The 22,750-nt window shown below is 44.0% G+C and overlaps 2 protein-coding genes across 3 annotated transcripts in view; both read left to right on the top strand.

The window, feature by feature from the left end:
• mcoln1a (mucolipin TRP cation channel 1a) overlaps positions 1 to 2,829 on the top strand; it is a 72,164-nt gene extending 69,335 nt beyond the window's left edge. For both annotated transcript variants that reach the window (XM_059992088.1, XM_059992089.1), the window contains one exon: positions 774 to 2,829. In XM_059992088.1, coding sequence (XP_059848071.1) covers positions 774 to 810 — 37 coding nt within the window. In that variant the 3' untranslated portion in view covers positions 811 to 2,829. The remainder of the gene's footprint in view (positions 1 to 773) is intronic.
• A 3,591-nt stretch (positions 2,830 to 6,420) lies between these two features.
• Positions 6,421 to 22,750, top strand: part of LOC132405863 (uncharacterized) — a 40,809-nt gene continuing 24,479 nt past the window's right edge. The window contains exons 1-2 of the mRNA XM_059990853.1: positions 6,421 to 6,525; positions 18,312 to 18,520. Coding sequence (XP_059846836.1) covers positions 18,380 to 18,520 — 141 coding nt within the window. The 5' untranslated portion in view covers positions 6,421 to 6,525; positions 18,312 to 18,379. The remainder of the gene's footprint in view (positions 6,526 to 18,311; positions 18,521 to 22,750) is intronic.

The following is a 22,750-nucleotide window of genomic DNA, read 5'->3' on the forward strand; positions in this document are numbered from 1 at the left end:
TTGTCCAAGAAAAGATGTGGAGGATCCAGAGGAGTTCACAAGAATGATCCCAGGAATAAAAGGTTCAGATAAGGAGCGTTTGGCTCTGGGCCTGTACTCGCTGGAGTTTAGAAGAATGGGGGTAGAATCTCATTGTATATTGAAAGGCCTAGATAGAATGAATGTAGAGAGGATGTTTCTGATAGTGGGGGAGTCCAGGACCAGGGGGCACAAACTCAGAATTAAGGGGTGTCCATTTAAAACAGAGATGAGGAAAAAATTCTTCAGCCAGAGGATGGCGAATCTGTGAAATTCATTGCCACAGACAACTGGAGGACAAGTCATTGGGTACATTTAAGGCGGAGGTTGCGAGGTCTTGATTAATCAAAAGGTTAAAGGAGAATGGCGTTGAAGGGATAATAAATCAGTCAAGATGGAATGGTGGAGTAGACTCGGTGGACCAAGTGGCACAATTCTGCTCCTTTGTCTTACGATCTTTTGAGGTTTTGTGTGTTTTAGTATTCTGTTCCTTGAGATGGTGTTAATTAATACAGGATTTGAGCCTAGCCCTGTCCCTCCTGAATGGAATTAATGAACAGCGACCTGTTAAACGGCCAGGTAGAATGGCTAAACTTGGAATGCATTCCATGTCACTGAGTCTGCATCCATTCCATTCATGGAAGGTCCCTCTGATCCACCTCAGTGTAGAGGTGGGTGAGATGGTATGAGAGGCATCACATTGTTCTCTGAATTGTTGTTCAGCAAAATCTAATCCAGATCCATCTCCCCCACAGAATGACTACCTATGAAGAGGCCCTCTTGGTAAACTGACCCCAATAGATGCTACTTGTGATTCCGACTGTCAGAATGCATTAGAATTAAAATCCTTCAAGCAGGCGCTGAATGTTGGGAAGACCATGGCCTGGCTGCTTTGTGGTGATACCAGGGACGTCTCCATGAAGGAGCTTTATGAGCTGGGATCAAATTCCACATAAAATGACAAATATATTTATTGTACAGGGGACCACTAGATATTTTGTGTATATATTGGTTTGACGGGAACACTACTTGAGAAACAATCACGTTCATGATCTTGAAGTTGAGCTGGAGACATTGAAGTCCTCCTGGCACTTTTCCACTTCATCTCTAACAGTACTCAAGCACAATAAGAGCCAGTACTCCCAATCATTGCATGGGCTAGAATCATGACAGGAGCTCTCAATGATGTCCTGATTTACTGGAGAATCAGTAAATATGACACAGCTGGGGCTCTGTGTTTCCTGTGCTGGCTGTTTTCTTGCTTTCAGCTGTGTTGATTAACTTGATCAGCAAATTGGTAAATGGGAGAGAATTAAACTGGAGACTGGCAGTGATCTGAGTTTAATGGTCTGAATGCAAAATATTCAGCATCATCTACTGTTCAAATACTAGCTGATTTGCATCTGAGTTTGGTTTACTCACCTGGTTCCATAAAACCTGTAACTTAGACCTAAATTCAAGCAAGTATAAAGTTGTGTGTATTTTCACAGTCTGTTCCAGGGTTCACAAACCCTTAGTACCTCCCTACTTCATCCCCAGTTCTCCTCAAGTAATCCCCATCGTTTATAGCCATGTGGCCTTTGGCATTACTGGTGAGTGTAATAATCTAATCATTTTCATTCTGGTTGGTTAGGACAGTGTCATCAAAGGGGGTTTTTCACCTTTCCACTGTCTTAGCCTGTCATTACCTGGTTTTGACGCTGTGCCCAGGTGCTCTTACTTCGGGACTGTCGCAGTTTTCAGGGGAAAGGTCCTTCTCTTTTTATCAAAGGTTTAACGAAGGGTTTGGTTTGCAACAGAGCTCTCTTCAGCTGGTATTTGCGAATGTGCCCCCAATGATAATGAAGTTGCTGAAAATTTAATTTACCCTTTCTAAACAAAAAAAATTGTTTTTAAAGAATATTTTAAAGATGATATTTCAACTCCTGATGTTTAGTCTGATTACAGTCTGTTCAGTACTTGCGTTGTGGTGTGAAGCTCTAACTGTAACTTCAAAGCCAGGCAATCTTACAACCAACAGGAAACACGGAAAGGAGAGAGAACAAGGGGGATGCTGAACAATATTAAAGACATTGACCTAACCCCCCTCACCCTTTCCTCCTCTATTTCTTTCCCTCACCCCTCTACAACCTCCCATTTACCCTCTCTGACCCTCTCCTTCAAAACCCACTTCCAGGCTGTACCTTTTGTCACTGACAACAGCTTGTTCTCACACTACCTGCCACAGTTATACAGTTGTGGGTACTGTTTTCTACATTACAACAGCGGCAGCACACATTGCAAACAATGAAGCCTGCAGTGACACAAATACATTCTGATCTCTTATCCAGCAAAAGGAGTAAAAATACCTGTCATAAATGGTCTTTAAGTGACAGGGGAGTCCAGAGACTGGAAAGATTCATTAACCTCTCGTTTGACTGTGTCTCATGATGGGGAATCGGTCCATATCTCACCCCTCAGTTGTGGTTCTGATGTTTTAAGCACAGTACTGTTTGACATGAGTGTCTCTCTTGCCACATTTTTGATAGCTAGTGTTCATGTACAAGTGATAAATTGTGTCGAGGGAACTTTCTCAATATGGATCATTCTGGAAATCTAATTTGTATGTTTTGATGCTTTATTCTGCAAGAGCGTAATCTCAGGTGTGAATAGTCTGGAGAACTCTGCAGATTGCATTGGAACTGCACTCTTCTGGTTGTGTGTTCTCTATGTTGTTCAAAAATCCAGAAATTGAAGGTTAATGCAACAATTTCCTAAATTGTGCTTTGATTTCCTGGATGCACAACTAATAAATCAACGCTTGTGTTTTTATCTTGTTTGTCTTTTTATTGTAGCCTTTGTTCTTGGTTCATTGTTAACAATAATGAGAGGTGATGTTTGGGTGTAATAGGGCATTGAGAAAACTATAGTTGTCTTTTCTACGTTGGTTGTGTGTGTGCTCTGTTGGGGTGGTTTTTCATATTTTGATAGTAAGCTTACTCAGAACTTTGAACGAAAGGTTTAACATGGTTTTATGAAATGGAATGGTTGTGAAACTTTCTGGAATTGTTTGAAGATGAAATAATGGATAAGAGGGAGTGGCAGATACATTTTGATTTCAATACTTTGTGTCCCAAAATTTACTGCATGAGCTCCCAAGAACAGTAAAATAACATGAATAAGGGTGTGCAGTAGCTAAATGTTCCTCTTTAGGTTGGTCTTTACTAACAAGTGTCATGTCATGTAGATCAGTGTGGGCACTCGCCATTTCAATTTAAATGACGTGGGTGAGAGAGCTGAGCATACTTCAGCAAGCTTTGTTCTGGATACAAAGGTACAGTTGAAGTCAGAAGTTTACATACACCTTGGCCAAATACATTTAAACTCAGTTTTTCACAATTCCTGACATTTAATCCTAGAAAACATTCCCTGTCTTAGGTCAGTTAGAATCACCACTTTATTTTAAGAATGTGAAATGTCAGAAATATAGTAGAGAGAATGATTTTTTTCAGCCTTTATTTTTTTCCTCACTTTCCCAGTGGGTTAGAAGTTTATATACAATTTCTTGGTATTTGGTAGCATTGCCTTTAAATTGTTTAACTTGGGTCAAACATTTTGGGTAGCCTTCCACAAACTTCTCAAAGTAAGTTGCTGGAATTTTGTTCCATTCCTCCAGACAGAACTGGTGTAACCGAGTCAGGTTTGTAGGCCTCCTTGCACACGCTTTTTCAGTTCTGCCCACAAATTTTCTATCGGATTGAGGTCAGGGCTTTGTGATGGCCACTCCAATACCTTGACTTTGTTGTCCTTAAGCAATTTTACCACAACTTTGGAGGTATACTTTGGGGTCATTGTCCATTTGGAAGACCCTTTTGTGACTGAGCTTTAACTTCCTGGCTGATGTCTTGAGATCCCCCCAGTTGGTTTTTTGATCAATAGAGAATGTTGCTCTGGTAATTTCCACTCCCTCCCCTCTTTCTGCCCCAATCTCACTCTGTCCACCTTAGAGACCCATAGCAGAATCAGGTTTTTCATCATTCACCTGTCAAATTTTTTTGTATGTTTATCTGTACCTATATAATGACCAACAGGAGAAAATCTGCAGATGCTGGAAATCCAGGACAACACACACAATATGCTGGAGAAACAGCTGGCCAAACAGCATCAATGGAATGGAATACACAGTCGACATTTTGGCCAGAAGACCTTCATAGGGACTGGAAAAAAAGATGAGAAGTCAGAGTAAGACCATAAAATATGGGAGCAGAATTAGGACATTTGGCCCACTGAGTCTGCTCCACCATTTCATCGTGGCTGATCCAATTTTCCTTTCAGCCCCAAATCTCCTGCCTTCTCCCCATGTTCCTTCAAGCCCTGAACAATCAAGAATCCATCAACCTCTGCCTTACACATACATAAAGACTTGGCCTCCACAGCTGCCTGTGGCAAAGAATTTCACCGATTTACCACTCTGGCTAAAGAAATTCCTCATTTCCATTTTAAAAGGATCCCCCTCTATTCTGAGGCTTTCCCCTTTGGTCTTCGAGGTGTCTACCACCAGAAGCCACGTATCCACATCTATTCTATCAGGCCTTTAACATTTGACAAGTTTCAATGTGGTCACCCCTCATCCTTCTGAATTCTAGTGAATATCAAACGCTCTTCATATGACAAGCCATTCAATCCTGGAATCATGTTCATGAACCTCCTTTGAACTCTCCAGCTTCAGCACATCCTTTCTTAGATAAGGGGCCTAAAACTGCACATAATACTCTAGGTGAGGCCTCACAAGTGCTTTATAAAGTCTCAACATTACATCCTTGCTTTCATATTCTAGTCCTAGACATGAATGGTAAAGTTGCATTTGCCTTCCTTACCTCAGACTCGACCTGCAAATTAACCTTCAGGGAATCCTACACAAGGGCTCCCAGGTCCCTTTGCACCTCACTTTCTCTCCATTTAGAAAATGATTAACTCTCTGTTAGAAGAAATAAAAATGCATAGCCATGCACTTCCTGACACTGTATTCCATCTGCCACTTATTTGCCCATTCTCCTAATCAGTCTAAGGCCTAATGTAGCCTTTCTACTTCCTCACAACTACTAGAACTTAAGGCCCCTCCACCTATCTTCAAATTGCTTGCAAATTTTGCAACAAAGCCATCAATTCCATCATCCACATCAATGTCATATAACATCACTGGTAGCCAAACAGAAAAGGCTCCCTTTTTTCCCCACTCTTTGCCTCCTGCCAATCAGCCACTACTTTACCCAAGCTAGAATCTTCCCTATAATACCATTGGCACAGAGCCTCGTGTGTGGTACCTGTCAGAAGCCTTCTGAAAATCCAAGTCTACAATATCAACCAATTCTCCTTTGTTTATCCTGCTTTTTATTCAAAGAATTCCAACAGATTTGTCAGGCAAGATTTTCCCTTGAGAAAATCATGCTGACTATGGCCTATTTTATGATGTGCTTCCCAATACCCTGAGACCTCATCCTCAATATTTGAACTCCAACATCTTCTCAACCACTGAGGTCAGACTAACTGGCCTGTAGTTTCCTTCTGCCTCTCACCCTTCTCAAAGAGTGGAGTGACATTTGTAATTTTCTAGTCTTCCAGAACCATTCCAGAATCTAGTGATTCTTGAAAGTTCATTACTAATATCTCCACATTCTCCTCAGCTACCTCTTTCAGAACCCTAATGTGCATCATCAGGTCCAGGTGACTTATCTATCTTCAGACCTTTCAGATTCCCAAGAACCTCTTCTCTAGTATTGGTAGCTTCACACAGATCAAGATCCCTGATACTTGAAACTTCCACCATACTGTTATTGAGTGGTGCAAAATGCTTATTCAGTTCATCTGCTGTTTCCTTGTTCCTCATTACTACCTCTCCAGCATCCACTTTCTCCTCTCTTTTACATCTTGTATACCTGGAGAAGCTTTTGGTATCCTCTTTAATATTATTGGATAGCTTACTTTTTTGTTCCGTCTTTACCTTAATGACTTTTTAGTTTCCTTCTATTGGTTTTTAGAAGATTAGGGAGCCTTTAACTTCCCACTAAATTTTGCTCAATTATATGCCCTCTAGAATATATATTCTTGCTTTCCGAATTGTTACCAGGAATTCAGACAGACATACTTTATTGATCCCGAGGGAAATTGGGTAATTTGCGAAATTTGAGCCATTGCTGCTGTGCTGTTATCCCTGCCAGTGTTCCTTTCCAATCAATTCTGGCCAACTCCCATCTCATGCCTTTGTAGCTCCCTTTACTCCACTGTAATGATGATACATCTGACTTTAGCTTAAATTAGAGGATGAATTTGATTGTATTATCATCACTTCCCCTTAGGGTCCTTTTACCTTAAATTCTAATCCATTCTGGTTCATTGCACAATACCCCATCCAGAACAGTTGATGTCCTTGTGGGTTCAACCATGATATTAAGAGGAATAGACAGAGTGGACAGCCAGCGCCTTTTCCCCAGGGCACCACTACTCAATACAAGAGGACATGGCTTTAAGGTAAGAGGTGGTAAGTTTAAGTGGGATATAAGAGTAAGGTTTTTTACTCCGTGGTTAGTGTGTAGAATGCACTGCCTGAGTCAGTGGTGGAGGCAGATACACTAATGAAATTTAAGACTACTAGACAGGTATATGGAGGAATTTAAGGTGGGGGGGTTATATGGGTGGCAGGGTTTAAGGATCGGCACAACATTGTGGGCCGAAGGGCCTGTACTGTGCTGTACTATTCTATGTTCTATGAGCTGTTGTAAAAAGCTTCTTGGAATCCAGCACCAATCTAATTTTCCACAATGGGGCTCTGTAAACAACTCCCATCAGGAACTTTTTACCCTTTGCAGTTCCTTAGCTCTATCCACAATGATTCAACACCTTCTATGTCACCTATTTCTAATGATCTGATTTAATTTTTTACTAACTGAGCAAAGTCACCCCATCTGCCTTCCTGCCTGTTCTTTTGATGATATGTGTATCCTTGGGCATAAAGCTCCCAGCTATAATTGTCTTTCAGCCATGATTCAGTGATGCCTACATCATCATACATGCCAATCTATAACTTTGCTACAAGTTCATATACCTTATTCCGTATAGTATGTACATTCAAATATAACATCTTAGTCTTGTATTCACCCTTTTCAATTTTGTCTGCCGTTTTGCTTACAACTCAAGCTGTTGACTGCAATTTTGCGCTACTGACATCCTCTACTCACTGCACATTGCCTCTGCAAACCAGTTACCTCATCTTCAGCTCTATCATTCTGGTTCCTAGAAGTTGGGGAGAGGGGAAGGATGAAGTACAGGATGGTAGGTGATAGATGAAACAGGGAGAGGGGGGCTGAAGAGCAAGGAAGTTGGTGAAAGAGATAATTGGTTGGAGGAGGGGGGATCTGATAGAGCATAGAACCTTGGAAGAAAGTGAAGAAGGAGGAGCACTATAGGTATGATGATAGGCAGATGATGGAGGGAAAGAGGAATGATGAAGGACGGGGCTACTTGGGATGGAATATAATTGTAAGGTGTTGCTTCTCCAAGCCCAGTGTGGCTTCATTGTGGCAGTAGAGCAGGCCATGGAATGGCATGTTGGAAAGAGAAACAATTAAAATGTGTGCATCCTGAGAGATCCCGCTGATGGACAGAGGTGGTATCGCCTTGGTAAGGTAGTCCGTTGGTAAGTCCACTGGACTACTGCAGCTCCCCCTCTCTGCAGGTTAGATGATGAAGTTAGGATTAGTGTGGCGAGGAGAGCAGTGTGTCTGGAAGGAGTGCGGTTTGAATTGGAGAGAGGAATGGTAAAGCCGTGGCGGTTAATGCCTCGTCGACAGCAATAAAAAGATCCAGAGCACAGAAGACCATAGCGGGGTATCCGGGAAGTGGAGGAGGGCCAAAGACAGGAGAAGGGGGTCAATGGTACCGTTTAGAAAGTCCTTGCCAAAGAAGCAGGCATGGGGATAAAGGCAGCGGAGGAAGAGCTCAGCGACGTGGCGGGTCAGTGCTCACTGAGGCGGAGGTGCAGGGGGACAAAGGCAAGGCCCTTAGAAACATACTGAGAGCATTCCTTCTTTCTCAGAGAGAATTATGAAGAATACTCATGGATGAGGGCTAAGATCAGAAAGGAGGAGGATTGGTAGTGTCTGAGGAGGGGGGAGTGTTGGGGTGTGATGAAGATGGAGTCTTCGAAGACCCAAGAGCTAATGGTGGGACCTGAGGCACACGGGACTGCAGAATGGTGGTGGGGGAAGAGGTACTGGGGTTCCAGTGGCTGCAAGCTAAGTCTCGGCCTGGAGGTGCTATTGGTCAAGGTCCAGGCTGGAGATAGAATTCGAGGTTGCGTCATAGTATTGGGGTTGCAGGAACCAACACTGATTGTGGTGGAATTGGGGTTCTGAATCTGCTTGGTATCATTGGAACCATCAAGGTTGGCAGCAGTGTCGGTGGTCTGCAGACAGGTGATCTTCCGATCCTTGTTGGACGTTAGAAAACCGATGAACCAGCAATTGAAAGCATGGATCTGGCGGAGAATAAAGTATCGGATAGGTTCATTGTCGGCATCAGAGAGGGAATCCCGGAGTTATGACAGCAACTGCAATAGGGCCACCAGGTACCTGTTCATGGCAGAAAGCATGGCGCGTAGAGCACGATGGAAGGAGCAGTCAATTGAATGTGAGTGCCTGGGGTCCTTAGAGGATCCGAATCGAGAAGCTTGAAAACGGATCTGGAAGCCAGGTGGAGCTCCTGTGATGATGCCACACTCATGTTGGAGGAGCAACACCTTATAATCCGTCTGGGTAGCCACCGACCTGATGGAATGAACATTGATCTCTCGAACTTCCAGTAATTGGTTGCCCTTAACCATTCTTCATTTCCATTTTCCTCTCACTTTTTTTCCTTATCTGCCCATCACCCTCCTCTAGTCGTTGTCCTCCTCCTCCTTTTGTGGTCTTCTATCCTCTCCTATCAATCCTCCCCTTCAGCCCTTTTATCTCTTTCACCAATCAACTTCCCAGCTCTTTACTTCATCTCCTCCTCCTCTCCCAGTTTCACCCATCAAAGGTTTCAAAGGTACATTTCATGTCAGAGAAATGTATACAATATACATCCTGAAATGCTTTTTCTTTGCAACCATCCACGAAAACTGAGGAGTGCCCCAAATAATAAGTTAAATGTTAGAACCCCAAAGCCCACCCCATCCCCCCTCCCACACGTAAGCAGCAACGATTCCTCCCTCCCCCACCAGCAAAAAAAAGCATCGACTTACCCAGCACCGAGCACTCAAGCGTGTAGCAAAGCATCAATAAAGACACAGACTTGCAGTACCCCAAGGACTACTCGTTCACCCGGTATTCGACACACCACAGGCTCTCTCGCTCCCTAATAAGGGAAAAAGAGGTGTCTGTTTCACAGCGAAAGGGGAGATATAACAAACAACCTGCTGATTTATGATGTTAAAAGTCCGTTATGTCACTTTTTCCAAACTCTGTGCCAAAATATCTCGGGGTCTCTGGGCACACAGTCAGCAGCCAGCTCGCTGCTTTCAATCTTCTATCTCCCACGACACACCAGATTCCTTCAGAGACACCAACCTTCAGTCCACGGGTTTTCAGAGCCACGAGATCCTGGAACTCCGAAGGGGAGCTAATCTCCTAGGCCACATCCTTGGCATATCGAATAACGGCCAGTCGTGAAACCCCGAGAGTGGGTCCCTTTCCCACAAAGAACGAAAGTCAGTGTGTAAATCCAGGTCAGGGTCTTCAAAAGAACCCTGAAAGGGAAAAATACAGATATTAAAGATAGAAATAGAGCTTTTTCCGAAGATGCAAGCAAAGGAATCGCCGTTAGGTGCAATTGTCTCTCCCAAGCTCTTCCATAATGCTCCTATCACCAGTAATCTTGTACCTCTTCCTTCCCTCCTCCTCTTTCTTACTGACTTCTCATCTCCTTTTTTCCAGTCCTGCCGAAGGGCCTTGGCCCGGAACCTCCACAGTTTACTCTTTTACATAGATGCTGTCTGGCCTGTTGAGCTCCCCCAGTACTGAGAATTTTCTTCAGCCTCTCAGAGACATCTTTGACCCTGGCACTCAGCAGACAACATACCATCCTGGAGTCTCTTCCGTGACCACAGAATATTATCTCCCCCTCACTATGAGTCTCCTTTTACTGAGTCTGATTGCCAGAACTGATACTCACATTATCCTCTCTGAGCTGGCTGTCCTAGAAAGAAAGATCGACGGGTGTGCTCAAAGTCTCCAAAGAAAAGTCAGACGTCCACCATCGATTTCCCCCCGCAGATGCTCCCTGACCTGCTGAGCTCCTGTACACTCTTATATTTTTATGCTTCAGATCTACCACCTATGGATCCATGAGTCACCATCGCTCTCGGTGGATGGGCGGGGCCTCGGATGATTGACGTGCTCATGGGACCGTGGCTATGGCGGTGCGGCTTCAAGTATATGGGCAGGGTTTTGAATGATAGACGTGGACGTGGATCAGGGCACTGAAGCATAAGCTGGATGGGTTGGGTAAAGGATGATTGATGTTGTTACAGCATCGGGACTGAGCAACATCAGCTGGATAGGAGGGGTTTGGGATGATTGACGTTGGTATGGGATCAGGGCGGAACAGCTGGATGGGAGGGGTAAAGGATGATTGATGGGATGAGATCATGACACCAGGCAGGGCTTAGACCATAGAACACAGGAGAAGAATTAGCCCATTCAACCCATCGAGTCTGCTCCGCCATTCCATCATGGCTGATCGTGGATCCCACTCAACTCCATACACCTGCTTCCTCACCCCATAACCCTTGATGCCCTAACCCAGGGGTCGGCAACGTTTACCACTGAAAGAGCCAATATGGACCCATTTCCCACAGAAAAGAAAACACTGGGAGCCACAAAATGAAATAACACTGCATACAACGGGTTTTTTTTTTTGCCTTTATGCTATGTATAAACAAACTATAATGTGTTGCATTTATGAAATTGATGAACTCCTGCAGAGAAAACGAAATTACATTTCTGCATGCAACAAAAACATTTTGAACTCCGAAAGAAAAGACGTTGGGTTGAAGGTTACTCCATAGTTAGCCTACCTTGGATCGAAGAATTAAAAGAATGCGCGCGCTGGCGGGTGTCAGGCATTGGCAGTGGTGATGTATATTAATAGCGATAAAAAAACACGTTGTAGCGGTGGGCTACACGCAGCGCTAAAATAAAGACTGCAGTCAAAGGTAACTTTATTCGAACTAAACAGCCTTGCTTTAAAGCCTCCCTCAACCCACCCCCCGTGGGCGCGGATGCTCCAAAAGACACGTACTCACAAACCCCCGTAGGCTATCTCCCTTAGCCTGAACGGTGGCTAATTGTGAGCTGGTTCGGATGTGCCAGGAAACGGTGTCTCCGCAAAGTTTTCAGATTGTACAAGATCACCATAATCTTCAAATTTCGAATTACATTTCAAAAGCTAACAAACCACGGGGAGCCGCATCACAGAGATCAAAGAGCCGCATGTGGTTCTGGAGCCGCAGGTTGCCGACCTCTGCCCTAACCGATCAGGAAACGATCAACTTCCACCTTAAGTATACCCACAGACTTGGCCTCCACTGCAGTCTGTGGCAGAGCATTCCACATATTCACTACACTCTGGCTTAAAAAAATTCTTCCTTGCCCCTGTTCTAAAAGGTCGCTATTTAATTTTCTGGCTGTGCCCTCTCGTTCTGTATACCCCCACCATAGGAAACGTCCTCTCCACATCCACCTTATCTAGTCCTTTCAACGTTTGGTATGTTTCCATGAGATCCCCGTGCATTCATCTAAATTCCAGTCAGTGCAGGCTCAAAGCTGCCAAATGCGGTTTTGCGCCTCATATATTAACCACTTCATTCCCAGAATCAACCTCATGAACCTCCTCTGGACTCTCTCCAATGACAACACATCCTTTCTGAAATATGGAACCCAAAACTGTTGACAGTACTCCAAGTGCAACCTGACTAGTGTCTTATAAAATCTCACCATTATCTTCTTGCTTTTATATTCTATTCCCCTAGAAATAAATACCAACATTGCATTTGCCTTCTTTGCCACAGACTGAACCTGTAAATTAATTTTCTGGGAGTCTTGCACAAGGACTCATAAGTCCCTCTGCACCTCTGATGTTTGAACCTTCTCCCCATTTAGGTAATAGTCCGCACTATTGTTCCTTTTATCAAAATGCATTGTCATACATTTCCCATCACTGTATTCCATCTGCCAGTTTTCTGCTCATTCTTCCAATTTGTCTAAATCCAGTTGTAATTGCATTGCTTCCTCAGTACTACTTACTCCTCCACCTATCTTTGTATCATCTGCAAACTTTGCCACAAAGCCATCATTTCCATTATCTAAATCATTGAAATACAATGTGAAATGTAGCGGTCACAATACCAACCCCTGAGAACATCACTAGTCACGGGTGGCCTACCAGAAAAGGCCCCTTTTATTCCCGCTTGCTCTTTCCTGCCCATCAGCCATTCCTCTATCCATGCCAGTATCTTTCCTGTCATGCCATAGGATTTTAACTTGTTATGCAGTCTCGTGTGGCACGTTATCAAACAACATCTACTGCCTCTGCCTTGTCCATCCTTCTTATTACTTCCTCGAAGAACTCCCAACAGATTTGTCAGGCAGGATTTCCCTTTACAGAAACCATATTGACTTTGACTTATTTTATCATTAGTCTCCTAGTATCCTGAAACCTCATACTTAATAATAGACTCCAACACTTTCCCAACCACTGAGATGAGGCTAACTGACCTATAATTTTCTTTATTTTACTTTCCTCCTTTCTTCGAGTTTTGCAATCTTCCAGTCCTTTGAGAGCATGCCAGAATCAAGTGATTCTTGAAAGATCATCCATTATCTCTTCAGCAATCTCTCTCAGGACTCTGGGATGTGGTCCATCTGGTCCAGGTGATTTATCCACCTCAGGACCTTTCAGTTTGCCTAGCACTTTTTCTTCTGCAATAGCAATGGCACTCACTCCTGCTACCTGACACTCATGGACCTCTGGCACACTGCTAGTATCTTCCACAATGAAGACAGATGCAAAGTACACCTCAGGTTCATCTACCATTTCTTTGTCTCCCATTACTACCTCACCAGCATTATTTTCCAGTGGTCCAATATCAACTCTCACTTCCCTTTTACTCTTTATGTAACTGAAAAAAACTTTTGATATCCTGCTTTTTGTTATTCACTAGTTTTCCCTCGGCTTTCTTTTCCCTTTTAACTTTTTTAGTTGCCTTTTGCTGGATTTTAAAAGCTTCCCAATCATCCACTTTTGCTATCTTGTATGCCCTTTCTTGGCTTATATGCAGTCTGTAATTTCCCTTGTCAGCCTTGGTTATCTACCCCTGCCATTTGGGAACTTCTACTTCTGTGGCACACATCTACCCTGCACCTTGTGAATGATCCCCAGAAACTTCAGCCACCTCTGCTCTGTCGTCATCCCTGTTGATATCCTCTGTCAATCCAACTGGTCAAGCTCCTCTTTCATGCCTCTGTAATCCCCATTGCAATACTGATACATGTAATTTATGCTTCTCCCTCTCAAATTACAGTATGAATTCAATCAGGGTCTCCTCAGGGTTCCTAATAAGATCTGGGTTATTACACAACACCCAATTGAAGATGGCCTTTCCCCAAGTAGGTGCAAGCACAAGCTACTCTAAAAAGCCACCTGAAAGCTATTCAACAAATCCCCTCTCTTGTGATCTGACACCAACTTAATTTTCCCAATCATATTGGGACTTGCATATTCAAGTCCCCCATTTCAATAGTGTCATTACCCTTATCACATGCCCTTTCCAGCTCCCTCTGCAATCTCAACCCCTCAGCTTGACTGCTATTTGGAGGTCTACATGCAGTTCTCATAATGGCTTTTTTCTTAACTCCACCCACAAAGATTCGACATTCCCTGACCCTATGTCACCTCTTTCCTAAAGACATAATTCTCTTACCAACAGAGCCACACCACTGCCTCTGCCTTGCTGCCTGTCCTTTCAATTCAATGTATATCTTTTGATGTTAAATTCACAACTATGGCCGCCCTTCAGCCACGACTCAGTGATGCCGACAAAATCATACCGACCAACCTGTAATTGCGTTCTCCATGGGTAACACGTCCCTTTTGTACAGGTCCCACCCACCCCAGAAGAGGTCCCAATTATCCAGAAATCTGAATGCTTGCCATCTGCTCCAATTCTTCAGCCATGCATTTATTTGCCATCTCATTCTATTCCTATCTTCACTGTTGTGTGGCACAGGCAGCAACCCTCAGATTACTACCTTTGACGTCCTGCTACTTAGCTTCCTTCCTAACTCTCTGTATTCTATTTTCAGAACCTCCTACCTTTTTCTTCCCATGCCATTGGTACCAATATGTACTATGGCTTCTGAATATTGTGGACACATCTGGAAACATCGCAGACCCTGACACCTGGGAGGCAAGCTACCATCCATGTTTCCTTTTCACCTATCTGTCCCTCTGACTATAGAATCCCCTATTACTGCTGTTATCCTCTTTAGTTCCATACCTTCTGAGCTACTGGGCCAGACTTAGTGCCAGAGGCACAGTTACTGTTGCTTCCACCAGGTAGCACCCCCCTTTCAACGGTACTCAAAATGGAGTACTTATTGTTGAGAGGGATACAGTTGCTCTCCACTTTCTGACATTCCCTTTGCCCTCTCCTGACAGTCACCCATTTTTCTGTATCCTGTAGACTTGGGCTGACTACCTCCCTGCAGTTTCTGTCTGTCACCGCTTCACTTTCCCTAACTAGCCGAAGGTATTCGAGCTGCAGCTCCAGTTCCCTAACACGATCTCTAAAGAGCTGCATCTTGATGCACCTGGCACAGATGTGGCCATCAGGGAGGCTGGGAGTCTCCTGGAAATCCCACATCTGACACCCAGAGCAGAACACTGTCTCTGTAGACATAACCCTGATTCTCTCAAGATTTAAATAAGAAATAAGGAATGAACCACTTAACTACTTACTTTGCCTCTGCCTGTTCTCGTTGAAGCCCTATTGAGCCAAAGCCTTACTACTCTGCCTCAGACTACTCCGATGACTGCTCCCATGATAAGTTAAGTGGTACCCCTCTTTTGTAGAGACCGGGTTTCTAAAGCTTCAGTGACTGTGGGGCAGTAACAACTGAGCAGTTGGCGCGAAGGTCGAGTATCAGTCTGAGGGGCATCATGGCTGATAATCACCGGATGTCAGCTGGGTGTCTTTCCGAGGTCTTTCCCTCCCTGTGACCCCCACCCAAGAGGGGATCTTGTGGAGCTCCAGCTGATCTGATGGTGGTGGTGTGGGAGACCCGCTGCACGGTCCAGTGTGCATTTGCTGGCCAGTGCAGTATGGGCTGGGATTGCCTGAGAAGTAAAGGATTGGGAGCAGAATCCTGCCATTGCTCAATGTTCAGAAGCCTGAAGTTTGAGTGCATGAGGCAGGTATGATAACAACATCTAACAGACTTTGGGACAGGTATGTGGGTAAGAAGAGTTTATGGGGCAAACATGATCAAACAGCCTAGTTGAGTATCTTTTTTGGCATTAATCAATTTGGCTGATGGGCATGTTTCTGTGCTGTATTGTTCGGAGATTATGACTCTCCCTTGTTAGAGAGAGAGGGAGGTCTGAGGGACCAGACCAGGAAATGGATGGTATTGAACGTGCTCAGAAATGATTCTGTCCTAAGGAGGATGTGATGAGCTGATTGGGATCCATCTTATGAGCTTCCAGAGATATTTAGCAGTTGCTGTGTGTGACCTGGTACAAGGCTTTTCCTTTATCCATATGTTAATAATCTTCAGAATTTGATACCATTTCTTAGTCGATTGGGCTGTTCAAATGAGTGCCAGGAAGACTTTACCAAATATTTCACTGAATCTTGCATCTTAGGAGGCTGCTGTGTCCATCAAGTGATTCCACCAGTTCTGGAAAACAAATTCTTCAGTGTCTTCTTGCTTGTAGGGTTATTTCCTGACCTTGACCCTTCGGTGAAGAACTTCAGATTGTGTGTGCCTTTTACTGAATTGGTGAGCTGAGGTTGCTGTAGTTCACAATCACATTTTCACCCTGACCTGACCTCTAACACTGTTCCAACGAAGTTCAATGTCAGCTCATCTTCCAAAGAAGCGCTTTACAATCTTCTTGACTTCACCCTGAGTTTCTCAGTTTCAGACAGTTAAGTATCTCTGTTTTATTTCAGATAGTTAGTTTTTCTGCACTGAGCAACCAGTTGGTGCTTGTCCTGTTGCTCTGAGCCCATTTGCTGTTTCATCTCTTTTACAGCTCACACCACTATCAGTTCTGTTCCACTAGCTCTGCTCTAGAATCCACATTTTGCTTTTTCTCCAGAAATCTCAGCTCTGCTGAGCGTTATCTCTGGTAAAGGAAACTCTGACGTGCTGCTTGCCCTGCTGTGAAGGTGTTCTTTGCATTATGGCTGTTCAAGTTGCAAATTTGCCCTTGCCCAATTTGCACATCTGTACCCAAAATTTGAGGTGCAGAATAAAGTACACCTACAATTTATTTCATAATGAAGTATATAAATCAACATAAAACTTTTGTAATTTTTTTTAAAACTGGCATTTCTCAATGCATGCACAGATGGCAAGGCATTATGTTACAAAGAGCTGTGATATGGCCTATTTTCTAGGGACGGAACCACAACTTCCCCCAATAAGTGGGGGGATGTCCCACAGATGTCAGTTGGTTTGCCACTGTAAGTTACTCCCAGTGTTCAGGTAAATGATAGGGGGGTGGAACTGAAGAGAGTAAAATGGTGAATGGGTTGACCGTTGGCTGATGGGTTCAAATGAACCTCTATTCCTGAGATTCCCATCGGCACCATATTTTGAATTTTGCTTTGATAACTTGTTTTCTGCTCCTGAGGTTTCACTGTCAGATGTTTATTTCAAGGAATGAGGGATAAGGTGGTTACAGTTACCAAGGAGCAAAATAACGAGAGAATTGAACGTGGAAACTTGGTTATATTGTATTTCCTATTCTCTCAACTTATTATTTATAAGTTTAAAGCCATTAAAGTACATTTTAATTGTTACACAGGGTAACAAAAGCTGGTAATTTACACATTAGCAAGACTTGTTAATAGAAAATATTGACTCAACTGAGTGTCCTCTTGGTACAGTATTATAGGATCATGTGTTTGAAAAGCAAGACATTGAATGCTGTTAATCAAAATGCTGGAAATAGATCAGGTACCATCTGTGTCGGGGAGGAGTTGGTATCTTCAGATGAATTTACTTTTGATGCTGGGCAACCTTTAGAAAACAGTTGTGTTTTATGATGCAGAGGAGGGAGATGATACAGAAGTTATTTCCATTAGTTGAAGCTATAACCAGAGTCACGGTTTTAAAATAAAAGCGTATCATCTATAATGAAGTTTCTTTAATGAGAGTGAGACTTTGGAGTCTTCTCTATCCTAGAGAGCCTTTGTTGATAGGTATCTAGATATTGGAGGGTGTCGCTGGACATGGTGTTAAGGGAGAAGCTTGTCCATCATGGTGAATGGTAATGCAGGCTTGAGGATGAATGGCCTGTTTGTGCACCTAATCTCTCTTTATTTAATCTTACAAATGCTGTACAGCATCTATTGTAGACAGGAGCGAGGATACTCGGATATCCAGGAGGGGCAGTGCATGTGTGTTCAGGCAGGGGCAGCTCTCCTGAAGTGGAAGGGTTCTCTGTGTTTGCAGTTGACATACCCTATGCCACTACTATACACATTGGGTGAGAAGTTAATCTGGCTTGCCAGTGTGGGTTATTGAAGCATCAGGAGAAGTGCCTACTTCCTTTTAATTGGAGACTGGAGGAGCCTTGTCTCATGTTCACATGCTTTGGCACAATGTGGCTCACAGCACGAAGACTTGGCAGGGTGAAGGAAAGAGGGAATGAGTGACCAGTGTCTTGGGTCACAGAAACAGAAAATAGTCCAGGTGCTGAAAAACTGAAATAGCAGAATCAGAAAATACTGGAGGTAATTGGGTCAGGTTGCATCCATTTAAGGACGCAGTTCACATTTTGGCTCCACATCACTAGCAATCCCTGTTGCTTCTGGGTTTGGGATGGTGAGTTTCTTCTTCCGCCCCAGGTTGTGGAATAGCTGGGTGATTATGGGTTAGGGTGGGAGCACAGTGCCTGGGGTCACACTGAGAGTTCAGAAGCCTGACATTTGCTGCTTTATTGGAAGTTTAAAAATAAACTATAAAAATACTCCTCTTTCTGTTTAGAGAGGGAAAAGCTGCTCACACCAGTGAACAGCTACGGCTCCCAAAACTCTGATCTGTCTTCTCAAGCAATGTTGGACACAAGCGAAGAAGAACTGAAGAGGACACTGAAGTACTATTTCATGAGTCCCTGTGACAAATATCGAGCAAAAGGCCAGAAACCTTTCAAATTGCTGGTGCAAATCATTAAGCTCATCCTTGTCACAATGCAGGTGAGGTGTCACAGCTTCTACACTGGAGCGAGCTTAGGTGGAAACAGTGGACTGAAATTGGAACCTCAAGGGACAAGTAGTGGGCTTATTGTCATCCTTGCTCCTCAGCTGCTGCAGTATCTGCTGAGGTGACCAGTGTTTACACGCAGGAGTCGCCTGCAGGCACACGTGACGTATCAGCTGAAGTTATACAAGCTACTGTACTCCAAAAGATTTATCAATTTATAGAAAGTGATTTGTAGAAGAGGACAAGAAGCTGAAGGAATTCAGCATTAATTAAGCAATACTGTTGGAGAAATTAGTGGGATGAAACTGCAGGTCCTGATGACTTGCGTCTACCATTTTAAGAGGTAGCTACGGTGGCAGTGAATGCACTGGTTCTAGAATGGTTCTCGCAAATCAAAGGGAAGTAAATGTTATTCCTCTTTGTTAACAAGAACAGTGAGAGGAAAAATGCACAGCAGACCAGTTAACCTGATCCATATCTTGATGGAAGAACATAAAGTAGCTTTGATTCCTGGGATGCCTATGAGGAAAGATTAACTGGACTGGGCGAGTACACTCAGTTTAGATTAGCTTGTGGAGGGTAGGGGGTGGATATGGTGATTTCACGGGCTCAGATTCAGTGGGAACATCCAGGAATGCAGTTGCAATATAAAGGATTGGTTTTTCAGGGATTAAATTCCTTCACCTCAGGAGTGGTTTAACTTCAGAAGGGGATTCAAGGATTGGTGGTTTTGTGGGTAATGTAGATAGCCAAAAGAGATAGAAGGATGTAGATCAGTTTCAGATTTGGGTAGAGAAGTGACAGAGGGAGTTTTAACTTTGGTTAGGTCACATCTGTTGTATTGCATTCGTTTCTGGTCACTCCATTATAGGAAGGATGTGGAAGCTTTGGCAAAGAGGTTCAGTAGGATGCTGCCTGGATTAAAGGGTATAAGCTGTAAAGAGAGGTTGGACAGACTGGTTGTTTTCTCTGGAGCAGGAGAAACTAAGAGGAGACTTGACAGAAGTTTCTAAGATAATGAGAAGCATAGACAGCCAGCTGGTATCTTTTTCCCGAGGTTGAAATGTCTGCATGAATATCTCACTGTGCTTAAGGTAAAAAGATAAAATATGAGGAAATTTTGTTTTTAAGTAGGGGTGGGTGGCAGAGGGTGGAGGCAAATACAAATGAGGCATTCAAGAGGTTCTTAGATGGGCACATTATGCAGAGAATATAGAATATGGGCATTATGTAGGCAGAGCACTTTTAGGGCAAGGGTTTCCAACTTTTTTAGGCCACGGAGCAATACCATTAAGCAAGAGGTCCATGGAACCCAGTTTAGGATGAAGCGTCTGTCCCTGTGCTGTACTATTCTGTTCTGAGACTCTTTCAGACTGGAAGAAAGGGAGAAAACAAGTTGGTTTCAGTTCCAGAAAAAGTAAAGAAGCTTTCTATTTACTGCGGCAAGTCCACAGAAAACAAGCTGCTGGAAGAACTCAGCAGATCAGACAGCATCTGTGGAGTGAAGTGGACTGTTTGTTCAGGTTGAGACCTTTCATCTGACTGTGACAATAGTGGGTGCGATCCAGATGGAGGGTCGCAACTCGATATTTTTTTTTCCCCTCCAGATTCCAACATTTTATCTCTTGCACCAGAGATTTCCAGACCTTTTCTCACTTCTCAGCATTTTTTTGTCTTTATTTCAGATTACTGATGCCTGCACTGTTTTTTTTTAAATTCCCAGTGCTATAAATATGCACAATAACAGCAAATCTTCCCCTTAAACTAATTAGTGCTATTTGACTGACCAACCTCCATCCGACACTTACAGAAAATAATGATTTGGTCTGTTGTGTTCAATTAGGCTGAAAGAAAAGCAGCTGATACTAATTCCTTTTTTATGCTCTTGGCCTTTTTCCCAGTGCAAAACATTTTAATTCTGATTCCCATTCCAGTTCTGACATGTTGGGCCATGGCTGCCTCTTGCGCCAGGATAAGGCCACCCTTAGGGTGGAGGAGCAACATGGTGTATTCCACCTGGGTAGACTTCAACCTCATGGCATGGATACAGATTTCTCCCTCTGGTAAACAAATTTCCTCTTCTCTCCACCCCCCTCCCTCCTCCCCCATTCCCTTCTCTAACCTTTTACCCTTTCTCACCTGCCTATTACTTCCCCCTCGGCCCCTCATCTTACCCTTTTTCGTATGGTCCTTACTCCTCTCCTATCAGATTCCTTCTTAGAAACAAAGAAAACCTACAGCACAATACAGGCCCTTCGGCCCACAAAGTTGTGCCAAATATGTCCCTACCTTAGAAATTACTAGGCTTACCTATAGCCCTCTATTTTTCTAAGCTCCGTTTACCTATCTAAAAGTCTATTAAAAGATCCTATCCTATCTGCCTCCACCACTGTTGCCGGCAGCCCATTCCGCGCACTCACCACTGTGAGTAAAAAAAACTTACCCCTGACATCTCCTCTGTATCTGCTCCCCAGCACCTTAAACCTGTGTCCTCTTGTGGCAACCATTTCAGCCCTGGAAAAAGCCTCTGACTATCCACACGATCAATGCCTCTCATCATCTTATACACCTCTAACAGGTCACCTCTCATCCTCTGTCGCTCCAAGGAAAAAAGGCCAAGTTCACTCAAACTATTCTCATAAGGCATGTTCCCCAATCCAGTCAACATCCTTGTAAATCTCCTCTGCACCCTTTCTATGGCTTCCACACCCTTCCTGTAGTGAGGCAACCAGAACTGAGCACAGCACTCCAAGTGGGGTCTGACCAGGGTCCTATATAGCTGCAACATTCCACACCCTTCCTGTAGTGAGGCAATCAGAACTGAGCACAGCACTCCAAGTGGGGTCTGACTGGGGTCCTATGTAGCTGCAACGTTACCTCTGAGCTCCTAAATTCAGTTCCACGATTGATGAAGGCCAATGCACCATACAGCTTCTTAACCACAAAGTCAACCTGTACAGTTGCTTTGAGTGTCCTGTGGACTTGGACCTGATGCACAATCAATAACTCTCGGAGACGGGAGGCAAAAGATAGGCTTTTATTAGCTGCAGACATGACCACAACATCTTGGAGACTGAGGGAGGAGCAGTGTCTCCAATCGCCTTTATACAGGGGTCTGTGGGAGGAACCACAGGAGCAGTCAGCAGAGGGGTGTGTCCAGACTGGTATACACATAGTTTACCACAGGACCCCAAGATCCCTTTGATCCTCCACACTGCCAAGAGTCTTACTGTTGATACTATATTCTGCCATCATATTTGACCTACCAAATTGAACCACTTCACACTTATCTGGGTTGAACTCCATCTGCCACTTTTCAGCCCAGTTTTGCATCCTATCAATGTCCTGCTGTAACCTCTGACAGACCTCCACACTGTCCACAACACCTCCAACCTTTGTGTCATCAGCATACTTACTAAACCATCCCTCCACTTCCTCATCCAGGTCATTTATAAAAATCACAAAGAGTAAGGGTCCCAGAACAGATCCCTGAGGCACACAACTGGTGACCAACCTCCATGCAGAATATGACCAGTCTACAACCACTCTTTGCCTTCTGTTGGCAAGCCAGTTCTGGATCCACAAAGCAATGTCTCCTTGGATCCCATGCCTCCCCTTTACCCCGAGTAGTTTAAAAAAAACTCCCTTTGCTCCAAAAGATCAACCGTTCACTCACAGCCGCCTTGCTCCTTCCCCAGCCCCTGATCTTTCCTACCCACCTGGCTTCACTATCACCTCCCAGGCAGCCTCCTCCCCCACCCCACCCCCCACCAACTGTTTATACTGGCATCTTCCCCCTTCCTTCTCTGTCCTGAAAAAGGTTCTCGGTTCGAAACGTCCACTGCCTATTCATTTCCATAGAACTGCCTGACCTACTGAGTTCCTCAACATTTTGTGTGTGTTGACCTAAATATGCTTTTTGTTCATCTCCACCTGCTTCAGCAGAGTTTCAGAAACCTACCACCCTCTAGCTGCAAGTGTAAATGCATCCAACTACCTTCTGATGCTTCTGCCATTTAACCTTTATACTTGTTCGTTAGCAGATGTCCCTGCTGGGCAGCAACTGAAGTTTCTCAGTTTTATCCACCTTGATTTGGCCTCCTCAGTCCTGACGAACTAAGCGGGCGTGAGGAAGTGTTTGAGGTGCCGGTTACATAGCTTGCCCTACCATTATATGCAGTGACGCTCAGACTGAACAGAGGCCGGTTAGATTGGGGTGGGAA

This window comes from Hypanus sabinus, chromosome 16, assembly GCF_030144855.1.
Source record: "Hypanus sabinus isolate sHypSab1 chromosome 16, sHypSab1.hap1, whole genome shotgun sequence".
Taxonomy (NCBI): Eukaryota; Metazoa; Chordata; class Chondrichthyes; order Myliobatiformes; family Dasyatidae; genus Hypanus; species Hypanus sabinus.